This window comes from Megalobrama amblycephala, linkage group LG3, assembly GCF_018812025.1.
Source record: "Megalobrama amblycephala isolate DHTTF-2021 linkage group LG3, ASM1881202v1, whole genome shotgun sequence".
NCBI lineage: Eukaryota > Metazoa > Chordata > Actinopteri > Cypriniformes > Xenocyprididae > Megalobrama > Megalobrama amblycephala.
The window spans coordinates 43,491,529-43,505,514 of record NC_063046.1 but is presented as its reverse complement, the minus strand read 5'-3'; the positions used below and the strand labels follow the sequence as shown (position 1 = coordinate 43,505,514).

The window sequence follows — 13,986 nt, the reverse complement described above, 5'->3', positions numbered from 1 at the left end:
AATTAGCTGTAACATGGACTAGATCTTATGCTGGAAGTCAGAAGTCTGGAAACACAAGACTATAAATGATATTACTTGGGATCCAAACAATAATATCTAATTCTCTTTGTCAGTTTCTCTTTTATGGATTTTCTTTCCTCCCTCTGGCTCTATGTGCCAGTCTTAAGTGTTTATCCTTCAGCCTGTTGTTACACTCCCACTAAGAAGCCCGAACCTGCTATTACCTCTCTCAGTTCTCTGCCCAGTGGCTCATCATCGCCTATCTGCCGAGAAGATCCCAGCCTGAGAGACGGGCATGCAGCTAGTGCCAGGGAATCAGAGCAGTTGGTAAGACTCCACGGTCAATAAAGCACTGTTTGGTTTTCGGCATTTGAAAAACACTTTTTCCCCTACACACACATGAGGGAGCTCAATAGGCTCCATCTGTGTGGACTAATGGATAGTGTTTTTTCTCTATCCCATATGAGAGGAAACCCTGTATCTCCAGACAGTAAAAGGTCAGGGTAGGAATAAACAATACATAAATACAGCAGCAAACCAGATTCTTACATTTTTCAAACAAAATTACATATAACACTGTTTTATAGTGTCATTGTTACTCATATTATATGTACTTATTATAGTAATAACAGTAAATTATGCATAATTACATGCAACTAACCCTAAAACCAAATCCTAACCCTAAGGCCATGTGTCCACCAAAGCGTTTTTAGCCAGCTGAAAATGCCTAGCTGTGGGCACTTGAGAGCGTTTTGGCAACGCAGCTTTTTTTCAGTTAAGATATTAGGCTATGATGCGGAATATCCACGGAAGTGTTCCTAGTATCTCATTTCACATATAGTTTGTTTCTGTACCGTTTCTATATACAATTGTCAATACAATGTAAAGTATTTGCTCTGGTTCTTATTTTAAATTATTTTGCTTCGTTATTATGCCTGTTGTTGTCATCTGTTGACGTTGTACAAGCAGAACGTGGCGGTTGGTCGGTGTTGTATTTGTCCCGCCCCTCCTCCACTGTGATTGGATGGTTGGTTACAAAGTGAAAGTGTTAATTTTAAATTAATTTTGACCACTGCCACTTATTAGAACGAGAATAGACAGAAAACAGAAAATTAAAGGGAAAGACAGGGGGAACAGGACCAGAACATTTTAAAAATTAAAAAAAATGTATACTCTACAAGGGCTAATCACCAGGCCAGAGCTGAAAAAAGTATTGAATGTGTACTTGTAGTGTACTTCATATCTTAAAATTAGATTATTAAATAACTGTACTTGCAGATAATATAATATTAATGAAGTAACAGGCCACTTAAGAGTACTTTCATTCTAAGCACTTGTAGAAAGTGCACTTTGTAATAATGTCAAATTTAAAAGTCTTACTTTAAAGTATGTTTCAATAATCTGTTGTTGTGCTTTGAAAATACGCTTATTTTGAAGTGTTGACTAACATACTGAAGCACATGTAATGTACTTGATATTTTTAACTGCAATGTGTTATTCGATATTAGATTTAAAGTTAATTTATTTTAAATGTAATAACTTAACTATTATAATAAGTAATTATAGTAATTATAAATATATTTGAATTCATGATATTCAAGTTCCAATAGAAATGACAATAAAGTCGGCTATAGTTTGTTTTACCATAAATGCAAAACGTTGCATTTAGTTTGCACTTAAGTATATTCTTTTAATGTATCATTATCATAATAAGTACTGTTTTTAAAAGCATGCTACTTTTTCCCCTCCCTCTGGTCGAACATTACACGGCCAGACTCTATTACAAACAGCATAAATTTGATATCATGAGAGCGTGAGCTGAAAACAGCATTTAATCTTGTTAATACATATCCTGAACAAAAGGCTGCAGAAATTATAGGCCATTAACATTGATAAGCAACTCTGCCAATGGCCATCCCGCCATTTAACCCAACCTTTATAGATCGGGAGAGTAGCAGACAATGATCAACCCCAAATTGGATTTTAAATGGGGTTCCAGAGAATTGAGCAAAGGAACAAGAGGACAGGATGAATGGCTAGTTGGTTGATCAGTAGTTTCACTGAGCTGGCAACGCCTCAGGGATCATTGGACCATAATGACCCTGTTTTTCCATCAGGACAATCAATTCATAAGGTAAACCATAAAAATGGCCCAAATAATTTCTAGAATATTGTTCAGTATTAGAGTTTATTTAATGTATATAGTGCGCAAATAGTATGGAAGCCTGTTTCCGCCACTGAATAAAAAATAAAATAGGTCATTGCAACTTTTCATCTCACAATTCTGACTTTTTTCTCGCAATTCGAGTTTATATCTTGCAATTCTGACTTTTTTCTCGCAATTCTGACTTTTTTCTCGCAATTCGAGTTTATATCTTGCAATTCTGACTTTTTTCTCTCAAATGTGACTATTTCTCACATTTCTGACTTTTTCTTGCAATTCTGACTTTTTTCTCGCAATTCGAGTTTATATCTTTACAATTCTGACTTTTTCTTGCAATTCTGACTTTTTTCTCGCAATTCTGACTTTTTTCTCACAATTCGAGTTTATATCTTGCAATTCTGACTTTTTTCTCGCAATTCTGACTTTTTTCTCGCAATTCGAGTTTATATCTTGCAATTCTGACTTTTTTCTCTCAAATGTGACTATTTCTCACATTTCTGACTTTTTCTTGCAATTCTGACTTTTTTCTCGCAATTCGAGTTTATATCTTTACAATTCTGACTTTTTCTTACAATTCTGACTTTTTTCTCGCAATTCTGACTTTTTTCTCGCAATTCGAGTTTATATCTTACAATTCTGACTTTTTTCTTTCAATTTTGACTTTTTTCTCGCAATTCGAGTTTATATCTTACAATTCTGACTTTTTTCTTTCAATTCTGACTTTTTTCCTTGCAATTCGAGTTTATATCTTACAATTCTGACTTTTTTCTCTCAAATGTGACTATTTCTCACAATTCTGACTTTTTCTTGCAATTCTGACTTTTTTCTCGCAATTCTGATTTTTTCTCGCAATTCGAGTTTATATCTTACAATTCTGACTTTTTTCTTGCAATTCGAGTTTATATCTTACAATTCTGACTCTTTTCTTGCAATTCTGACTTTTTTCTCGCAATTCGAGTTTATATCTTGCAATTCTGACTTTTTTCTCTCAAATGTGACTATTTCTCACAATTCTGACTTTTTTCTCGCAATTCTGACTTTTTTCTCGCAATTCGAGTTTATATCTTACAATTCTGACTTTTTTCTCGCAATTCGAGTTTATATCTTGCAATTCTGACTTTTTTCTCGCAATTCGAGTTTATATCTTACAATTCTGACTTTTTTCTTGCAATTCTGACTTTTTTCTCTCAAATGTGACTATTTCTCACAATTCTGACTTTTTCTTGCAATTCTGACTTTTTTCTCTCAAATGTGACTATTTCTCACATTTCTGACTTTTTCTTGCAATTCTGACTTTTTTCTCGCAATTCGAGTTTATATCTTTACAATTCTGACTTTTTCTTGCAATTCTGACTTTTTTCTCGCAATTCTGACTTTTTTCTCACAATTCGAGTTTATATCTTGCAATTCTGACTTTTTTCTCGCAATTCTGACTTTTTTCTCGCAATTCGAGTTTATATCTTGCAATTCTGACTTTTTTCTCACAATTCGAGTTTATATCTTACAATTCTGACTTTTTTCTTGCAATTCTGACTTTTTTTTCGCAATTCAAGTTTATATCTTGCAATTCTGACTTTTTTCTCTCAAATGTGACTATTTCTCACAATTCTGACTTTTTCTTGCAATTCTGACTTTTTTTCTCGCAATTCGAGTTTATATCTTTACAATTCTGACTTTTTTCTCACAATTCGAGTTTATATCTTTACAATTCTGACTTTTTTCTCGCAATTCTGACTTTTTTCTAGCAAATGCGAGTTAATATCTCGCAATTCTGACTTTTTCTTACAATTTTGACTTTTTTCTCACAAATGCGAGTTTATATCTCGCAATTCTGACTTTTTTCTCGCAATTCTGACTTTTTCTGGGAAATGTGAGTTTATATCTGTCAATTTTGACTTTTCTCAGAATTGTGAGATATAAACTCGCATTTGTGAGTTATAAAGTCCAATTCTGAGGGAAAAAAAGACTGACTATAACTCACAATTCTGACTTTATAACTTACAATTGAGATTTCATATCACAAGTTTACATCTAGCCCTTCTGACTTTTTTTCTCAGAATTGTGAGATAAAAAGTCGCAATTATCTTTTAAATTGTTTTATTCCATGGTGGAAACAAGCTTCCATACAAATAAAGACCCATTTACATCAGAAAATATTCATACACACAAAATGAACTGAATGCTTCTGGACTACATAAATATTTGGAGATACATATTGCACACCATGATCAAAGGAACTGTGAACATGTTTTGTATGACATTTAAATTGTGTCTTAAGGTTCGGAGGACTGAAGTCACACTTCATACGGAGCCCAATATGAGGCAATCAGCAGTCACTCTCACTGTACCCTTTCATCTATCTGCTCTCTCTTGTTCTGCCTCTCTGACTCGTCCGTTTACCGTGGTTAATCCCCACAGCGCAGCCACTCTCAGAGGCGGTGAGGCAGCTGCATGCAAAACGTTTTCATAAATGCAGATATGTCAAGAAAGGACTTGAATGCCTCGTTCAATCGGTGTCTGATATTACGTACGTTCTTAAACAATATTCTCCATTGTTCTTCCATTCAACATTCCCAATTACTGGCTGACAGTCCAAACCCCGTCTTCAGGAACTGAGGGTGATAATCTCACAGGAACTTTTTAATTGTCCAGAGCAAAACATCTTTTTCAGTCATCAAGTAAAATTACCTCAGCCCTTGTTCCATAAGCAGATCCTTTGATTAATGAAGTCATCTTGTAAAGATGGCCACTCTGGGGATACTTATATTCAAGCCAATGGATGTGGTAATTATTGTTATGACAAACTTACTGGAAGGCAATTATTAGTGGTGTTCACTAAGGAAAAGCAACTCTATTAAAATTGCTCATACTAACGGTTAGGGATTTGAGCAAACCACTAAACTAAGTACATAACTTGGTACTAGTGCTGCACTCTTTGTGCTACAGACATGAATGATTCCTCAAATCGAGTGTGTTGTTTATAAGAGGTGTGCTATTACTTTTCTAAGCAATCTGGACAATAAAACAGGTGAAAAATACCAGTTGCATTGAAGGGAACAGAATATCATATAAACTGGACTTCTTTCTTTTCTCTTTATTTTGCACAGCATGGAAAGCACCACTCACATTTTGTTAAAAAATTTTTAAAATCTAGTTTGTAATCATTGTGAACGAAGTTTGAATGAAGAAACATACAAAAAGTATAAAACTCTGTAAAAAAAAAAAAAAAAAGTACAGGGTTTCCACACCTTTTGGCCAGTGAAATTCCATGATTTTTCTTTGACTTTTCCAGTCGTTCGCTATTGGATGATACTGATTATTTAATTGCACATGCCTATTTTCGCATATAGATTACCTTTGCCATTATCAAATAATAACTTACTGTACTCTTTTTTAATAATTTAAAGGGATAGTTCACTAAAAATGACCCAAACACAAGACTTTCACTCATCACTGAAACACAAATGAATATATTTTTATTGAAACCTGAGATTTCTGTCCCTTCACTGAAAGTCCATTTGGTTCTCACATGTCAAGCAAGCACGTTTGATCTTCCATTCAGCATATTTGATGTGCTCTATCATGTACTGTTTATGTGTGCTGACTAATTAAATCTGTTCATCATATAAAAGTGATCATGCCATTGTTCAGAAGACTTGTGGATTATGTTTTTATGAACATTTTGAACCTTCAATGTTTTGGTGGAGGGACAGGTTTCAAATTGTCTCAGGTTTGAAAATACCTTATATATGCGTTTTGAAGATGAACAAAAGTCTTACGGGTTTTTTTTTTTTTTTTTTTTTTTTTTTTTTTTTTACAAAATAGTGAAAAATCTTAATATTAGGGCTGGGTATTGAGACAAAATTTCAAAATTCGATTCGATATACAGTACAGTCCAAAAGTTTGGAACCACTAAGATTTTTAATGTTTTTAAAAGAAGTTTCGTCTGCTCACCAAGGCTACATTTATTTAATTAAAAATACAGTAAAAAACAGTAATATTGTGAAATATTATTACAATTTAAAATAACTGTGTACTATTTAAATATATTTGACAAAGTAATTTATTCCTGTGATGCAAAGCTGAATTTTCAGCATTGTTACTCCAGTCTTCAGTGTCACATGATCCTTCAGAAATCATTCTAATATGCTGATTTGCTGCTCAATAAACATTTATGATTATTTTCAATGTTCAACAGTTGTGTACTATTTTTTTTTTCAGGATTCCTTGATGAATAGAAAGTTCAAAAGAACAGCATTTATCTGAAATACAAAGCTTCTGTAGCATTATACACTACCGTTCAAAAGTTTGGGGTCAGTAAGAATTTTTATTTTTATTTTTTTTAAAAGAAATGAATACTTTTATTCAGCAAGGATGCATTAAATCAATCAAAAGTGGCAGTAAAGTTTTTACTGTATTTTTAATTAAATAAATGTAGCCTTGGTGAGCAGACAAAACTTCTTTTAAAAACATTAAAAATCTTAGTGGTTCCAAACTTTTGGACTGTACTGTATAAGGAACAGTACATGGCAAATTTTCTCAAGGAAAAAAATCTCTCAAGTAATGCTGTAAACTATACGTGGGAGTCAGTTCGTACTACATTACTATAATATTGAAGGTTAAAATTAACTGATTTGTATACAGTACAAACACTTAAATTACACTCAAGGAAGTTTTAATAATAAATAATAATAAATTTAAAATACTAACTTTACAATTACGTAATTATATTTCTACTCCAATGCGTTTTTTGAAATATAAACATTTAAATGGTGGCTGCCACAAAAACTTGACAGATTTATTCAAACATGCATTAAATATTGAAGAACGTTAAAAATTATAATGAATATGTATTATGGTGCATATATTTAGCAAAATGCTCCTCTCTAGAGTTAATTTTTCTAGCTGGCTAAGGAGGTATGGTCACTGAATATGGTTTTACTGAGGTAAACGTGAAGTTACATGACAGCCTATTGTTTACAAGCTGTTTTATTGACGTCTTTCTGCGGTTGAAACACTGATTGAGTGATTACATGAGACAGGATACGAATTTTGGTAAGTTGTGCTGTATCTTTTAACATAGTTTCGGGTGTTTGACCATCCCAATTGACCCTTCACAAAGACCCGCACACTTAGTTACTGTTGCTTTGTCGACAAGCCATGGCGCTGTCACGCCACACAGAGTGAAAAATACATTGTGGAGCAAAGAGGACGCTGACAACATGTCAACAGATTAAACAAAGTCCCAGCTTTCAAATTGTGTAATTCTTTAAGAAATTGAAACAATTAAAAACCATTTTGTATCTCTTTAATGTGTCATGACAGATTGCTGTAGCGCCTCAGCTCAAGCGGCTCGTGAACCGATCATCTCTTGCTACTAGTTAATTTTTAGCATCAAATAAACATGAATGAACATCAGAAGGAATGTTGTTTCAAACGCAGAAAGACGTCAATACACACCATTTTTCAAGTTCAAGTCCACCGAGGTTAATCTTATAACTCCTGACTGCTTTGTCGGACAAAATGGCAGATTCGGCGTTATGATTGGTTAGATCGCTTGTCAATCAAAATCAAAGGGTCAATTGCTACTCAAAACTAGCCCAATCATGTTTTATCATGTCCCACGATAAAATATGCATTTTTGGCGGGGTTCCCCTGGTAAAATTCTCATTCCAGGGGCTAAATATCATGTTATTTGGGGTCACTTCAACCCGCGGACATGAAAAACAACCCACGGCAACGGTGTAAAAAGTAGCCCAATTCCACAGGAAAACCGCTGCAGTGATCTGTCACGCCACATTAAATAGTGCCAAAAATTACATTTTGTAATAAAATGGACAGAATTTGTTTTTATATCAAAAGTAACAAAGCACAAAGCTTATTGCCATTCATTGGATAGGAGGCACGCTGCAATGTTCTATTAATTCGTCAACTGAAAATAGACTAGACTAATCAATTCTTGGGATTTAATAATCGATATCGGTTCATAAAAATGAGAATCGATTAAAATCGAGAAATCAATTAATATCAGTGCATCTCTATTTGAATTCATTTTCCAGACTTTTCCAGGCCTGGATATCACAATTTTAAAATTCCCTTCTATTTCCAAGTTTACCATGGCTGTGGTACTTTTTAGTTAGTATGCAGTGTTGAAAACATCGGCCGATGACAATCTCTGGCACACACGTGCCCTTTGGACACCCAGCAGCTAATGAGAATGAAGCATGAAAAAGTGGCTTCCCAGGACTAATCTGTGAACAGCCTGGCAGTGTTTCTCATGAGAGAGGTGTGAGAGAGACTCTTGCAGTCTTGACTGGCATTTACACCTTTCAGGCAGGCGCCGTCACTCTAATTATTTACTCGGGCAGCTGGGACGGGGCTGTATGCCAGCAGAACAGCAGACGTACACAGAGAGCAATCCCTAAAAGTGGACACTGCTGCCACAGCGGGACTCAAAGCTCATGTTCGTCACACTGGCGACACACCGAGGAATCAATGACCTGTTAGTGGAAATCACTGTCTGATTCAGGGCGCAGAGATCTGGATCTATTAATAGCAGTCTATTCATCCACCCTGGAGATCTGTGAAGACAAAAATGATGTTTGATGATGCAAACAGAGATTCAAATCCCTACCTGTCCTCAATGAGCTGCTCTTTGAACATCCATGTGACTGAGGGTGTGGGATAACCCGTCACCACGCAGGGGAGCAGCACGCTCTCCCCGACGACTTTAGACACCTGTTGAGGCTCCAGGAGAAACTCCAGAGTCCTCTCCTCTCCTGATTCTGCACAGAACAGAGAATGCAGTCAATATCTGTCCTTATGCTTCATTTGACACCGCAAAAAATAAATAAGTAAATAAATCATTTTAAAAATCTTTTTTTTTGTTTGTCAGTAAAAATTTCCAAACAGCCCTAAGGCAAAATAAATAGAAATTCTATACAATATTAAAAGTTTTTTTTTCAAATAATATATTTCACTATCAGTGTGGGGTAAGTTACTCTAAGAGAGTAATTAATTACTAGCTACTAATTACATCTTCAGCAGTGTGATTAGATTACTGAGTCCCGCCCTATATTTGTTCTTGTTCGAGAAGTGTTTCACTCAGATATACGTCACAACAGGGAGGAAAACTTCAGTTTCATACAGATTTTAAGTTTCAGTTTATGTTTCTTACTTTATTGGGAAACTTTTTTCTTATTTAAAGTGCTAGCTCACCAAAAGATAAAAAAATTCTGTTATTTTTTTTACTCACCCTCAAGTCATTCCAAACTTGTATGACTTACAACATAAAACATGATGAGAAATGTCTCAGCGCCCATAGAATGGAAGTCAGTGGGGTCCAATGTTGTTTGGTTTCCCAACGTTTGGTTCCAAAGAGGAAGGAAAGTCATAGAGGTTTGCAACCACATGAGGGTGAGTAAATGAGTGGACTATCTCTTTAAGAATTTAGGCTTTTTTGGCATAAAAAGTGGGCTAAGAAAAAATATCAGAAAAATACAAATCAGGCTATATTCTGTTCAGACAATTATTCAATAGTTTACAAAATGTTACTCTCCAAGCAAATTTATCTTGTTTCATTAAAGGATTAGTGCACTTCAGAATTAAAAGTTCCTGATAATTTACTCACCCCCATGTCATCCAAGATGTTTATGTCTTTCTTTCTTCAGTCAAAAAATTAAGATTTTTGAGGAAAACATTTTTAAGGATTTTTCTCCATATAGTGGACATCAAAAGTTACCAATGGGTTGAAGGTCCAAATTGCATTTTCAGTGCAGATTCAAATGGCTCTACACGATCCCGGACAAAGATTTCTAAAAAAAATTATAAATTTATATACTTTTTAACCAGAAATGGTCATCTTGCACTGCTCTGCGATGCGCCACGCATTAGGTAATCACGTTGGAAAGGTGGCAATCACGTGACATAGGCGGAAGCACGTGTTTACAAAGCGAATGTGCAAAGACCAAGTCAAATGCCCTTTACAAAAAAAGGTAAAACAACAATGTCGGATGATTATGAAGTTGAAGGAGAAAACGAGATGAGTTTTTCGCCCTACCGCGGTAATTCCAACTACGTCACTCATGACCTTTCCAACGTGATTACATCATGTGTGGTGCATCGCAGAGCAATGCAAGATGAGCATTTCTGGTTAAAAAGTATAGAATTATTATTTTTTTTAGAAAATGGCTGATCGTTTCACTGGATAACACCCATATTCCTCGTCTGGGATCGTGTAGAGCCCTTTGAAGTTGCATTTAAACTGCAATTAAACCTTTAACCCGGTGAACCCTGTTGAAGTCCACTATATGGAGAAAAATCCTGGATTTTTTTCCTCAGAAAGCAGAAGGAAAGACAGAAACATCTTGGATGACATGGGGGTGAGTAAATTATAAGTAAATTTTAATTCTGAAGTGAACTAATCCTTTAAGGATGTTCATTGGAAAACCAGACAAAAACATTGATTAAGAAAAAGAAGCTGCACAACAAGAAACATTTTTTTTGACCTTGCAGATAAAGGATTTTTGCTCCACTAGTTGCACCAAATTCAGTGAATGAAATTATGAAATTATATTCATGAAATTATTAAATGAAATTACATTTGCTCCATACAAGTTTCCTAAACACTCCTTTTGGCTGCCATTGGTCAAAAAACAGGTAGACCCACCCCAAACTCACGCTATTGGTTGAGCCATGAGTTGATATGTCGTGGCACTTAAATAAACAGCAATGTTTTAAAAGTGTCTCTCCTTGGCAATCTTCTACAAATAACATACTTTTATTATTTTTTAACATTTACTGTATAGACCAGGGGTGTCCAAGTTCGGTCCTGGAGGGCCACTGTCCTGCAGAGTTTAGCTCCAACTTGCCTCAACACACCTGCCTGGAAGTTTCTAGTATGCCTAATTAGGCCTTGATTAGCTGGTTGAGGTGTGTTTAACTGGGGTTGGAGCTAGTTGGAGCTAAACTCTGCAGGACAGTGGCCCTCCAGGACCGAACTTGGACACCCCTGGTATAGAAAGTATACACTTAACCTTTTAGGCTTAAGCATTTAAAAATTTTCTCTTTAATACTCATTGTTTATTTATCTCGTTGAGGGAAAAAGAAATTCAAAAAGGAGATTTTATTTTTCTCTTTACATATTACTGTATCCTGTTGCGTCCTGCTCCATGTTTGGTGCGATAACCTCAGCAGGCGACGGTGCTTCAGGCCTGGTTCATGTTCTCTAATATCTCACTCGGTGCTCATGACTGCCTGGAAAAATAAATCTGCCTGCTGAGTATCTGCCACAAAAGGAGCTCAATCCTCTTTAACTTTAGCATAAATTACATTGTTCTCTTTCATAACACCACATGTGGCCGTCCTGCTCCAAGAGGCTTCTTTTAAAGCTTTCTCTCTCCCCGCAATTGTGTGAGTTTCAGTAGGGCATGAAAAATCAAGGAAAAATCTGATTCAATGTCTTGCATTTTTTTATTGTGAGAAATGCAGGGAAATTGGCCTTTTCCCCCTAAGAGCTTTTATTCTTTGAGGAAAAAACTTTTTTGGACAAACCTGACAGAATTTTTTTCTCATGAATTAAAAAACGTTTGATACAAAGGGTTATGAATAAAACCAAAACAATGAATATATATATATATATATATATATATATATATATATATATATATATATATATATATATATATATATATATACACACACACACACACAGTATCTCACAAAAGTGAGTACACCCCTCACATTTCAGCAACCATGTATATCCAATTTTCATTTCTATAGTATTGTCCTTTGAGAACATATAATAAAATGGTTGCTGAAATGTGAGGGGTATACTCACTTTTGTGAGATACTGTATATATATAGCGCTTGCATATTACTAGGATATTGGCTGTTTATTAGTATTTATAAAGCACAGATTAATGCCTTATTCTGCATGACCCTTAATCCTACACAATACCTAACTTTAACAATTACAACTATTGATAATTGTAGCCAATCACAAACATCTGTTGAGCACGTGAACACAATGGCCAATCAGAGGTGTTTACAAATCTACTCAACAGCGCTCGGGAGAAATGCTGGTATCGTCACATTTTTAGTGCCGAAGTTGGTACTTCTGACAACACTAGTGATGGTATATTCATGTGATAATAAGTATGGAATAATTACCAGGCAGTATCTGTAATTGCGCCTCTTCACTGGTCTTGGTGGGCCCAGCGTTCTCGATCACGCAACGGTACAGGCCTGCGTCTGCCTCTGTGGCATTGCTGATAACGAGAGCACCGCTGGGAAGCGTGAACACTCTCTGATCCAGCTCAACCGGCTCTTTGTTTTGTTCCCAGCGGATGAAAGACACCAGGTCTGGATTCACCTCACAGTTCAGCACGTGACTGTCACCCACCCGCACTGATGCCGCTTCCGGCTGACTGAGGTACCGTGGTATACCTGAGAGCAGAGAGAAGGAGAGTAAGGAATTAGAATAATTACAATAAATTCTAGAGATGCACTGATACTACATTTCTCCTCCGATTATTCAGAATAATAATAATCTGTGCACGAGGTAGGGCCTTAAAAACATCAGCCAATCGTTTACGCGATTGGCCCTCTGGCTTGTCAATCACTGCCGTGACATTCCTTGTGAGAGACGAGCGCAGCTGCGCGCTCCAGTAACTTTCCACACTCCACAGGCGCCGCATGCAATGTTTTTGTCAGGAGACAGGAGTAACAACTGCAGATTATGAGTTACCTGCGGTGAGTTCGACATAATAAATCCACTAACACGACACAGCGAATGCCGGTGGTAAACACTCGTGTTTCAATACTCGTACACGAGTTTTGGGAGGTGTTTCTTTGAAATGAGCTGTGAAGGAGGGGGGTTGTTCTTACGCATGCGCTTATTTCAAAAACTCACTAACAGTCTTTGGATTCTCAGTCGACGAAAAGATCCTCTCTATCACCTTTAAGTGACATTGTTTACAAGCTGTTTTATTGATGTCTTATCGTGGTTGAAACACTGATTGAGTGATTACATGAGACATCATACATTTCGGTAAGTTGTAATGTATCTTGCAACATACATTCTGATGTTCATGCATGTTTTTTCGTGCTTTAACTTTTATTAAAGTGGAAGAAGAGACTCGCGCTCCATGCTGCCGCTTGAACTGAGGCTCTACAGTGATCCCTCACGTCACATTTAAGAGCGCCATTTACTGTTTGAATTTCATGATAAAATGGACAGAATTTGAAAGCTGAGAATTTGTTTCTCAACTAACAAAGCTTTTTGCGATTATTGGATGGGAGGCATGCTACAAATAATGTTTGGTTTAGGAAAAACTGAGGACCTGGCAACCCTGGCTTGAACTATGGGTGAATCATAGGGGCAAACAGACCCTATATTAAAAATAATTGCTTTTATCGGCCCATACCAATTACTGGCCAAATACATCAGTGATCCCCAAATAAATTCATTATCATATACAGGTTGAACTGGTTGCACTTCAGGTTGAACTTCAGGTTGCACTGAAGTCAATATGAAATGGTATTCACTTTGGTAAACACATTGGCACAGCTTTTGAAATCTTACAATAACAACAGCAATGCCTAAAGCTATTTGCCTGTAGGCTAACATTATTTTCTTTGCTTGTGTGATCTATTTGTTTTAGAGGTGGAAGTTATTGCATTTTGAATTGAAGACCATTGTAATAATGTACACTGAGGAATCATATGCAATGAGATAAATAAATACGGTCTATTTTAATTTCATATTCATTTTAATGGTTAATTATCTTCAGAGATTCAATTCTGAGTCCAATAAGCAGCTC

The 13,986-nt window shown here is 35.9% G+C and overlaps 1 protein-coding gene across 9 annotated transcripts in view; it reads right to left on the bottom strand.

Moving 5' to 3' along the window:
* neo1a (neogenin 1a) overlaps positions 1-13,986 on the bottom strand; it is a 199,834-nt gene that overhangs the window by 75,657 nt on the left and 110,191 nt on the right. For all 9 annotated transcript variants that reach the window (XM_048185583.1, XM_048185578.1, XM_048185584.1 and 6 more), the window contains exons 3-4: positions 12,335-12,610; positions 8,799-8,949 (exon numbers count right to left, since the gene is read on the bottom strand). In XM_048185583.1, the coding sequence (XP_048041540.1) occupies positions 8,799-8,949; positions 12,335-12,610 (427 nt within the window). The remainder of the gene's footprint in view (positions 1-8,798; positions 8,950-12,334; positions 12,611-13,986) is intronic.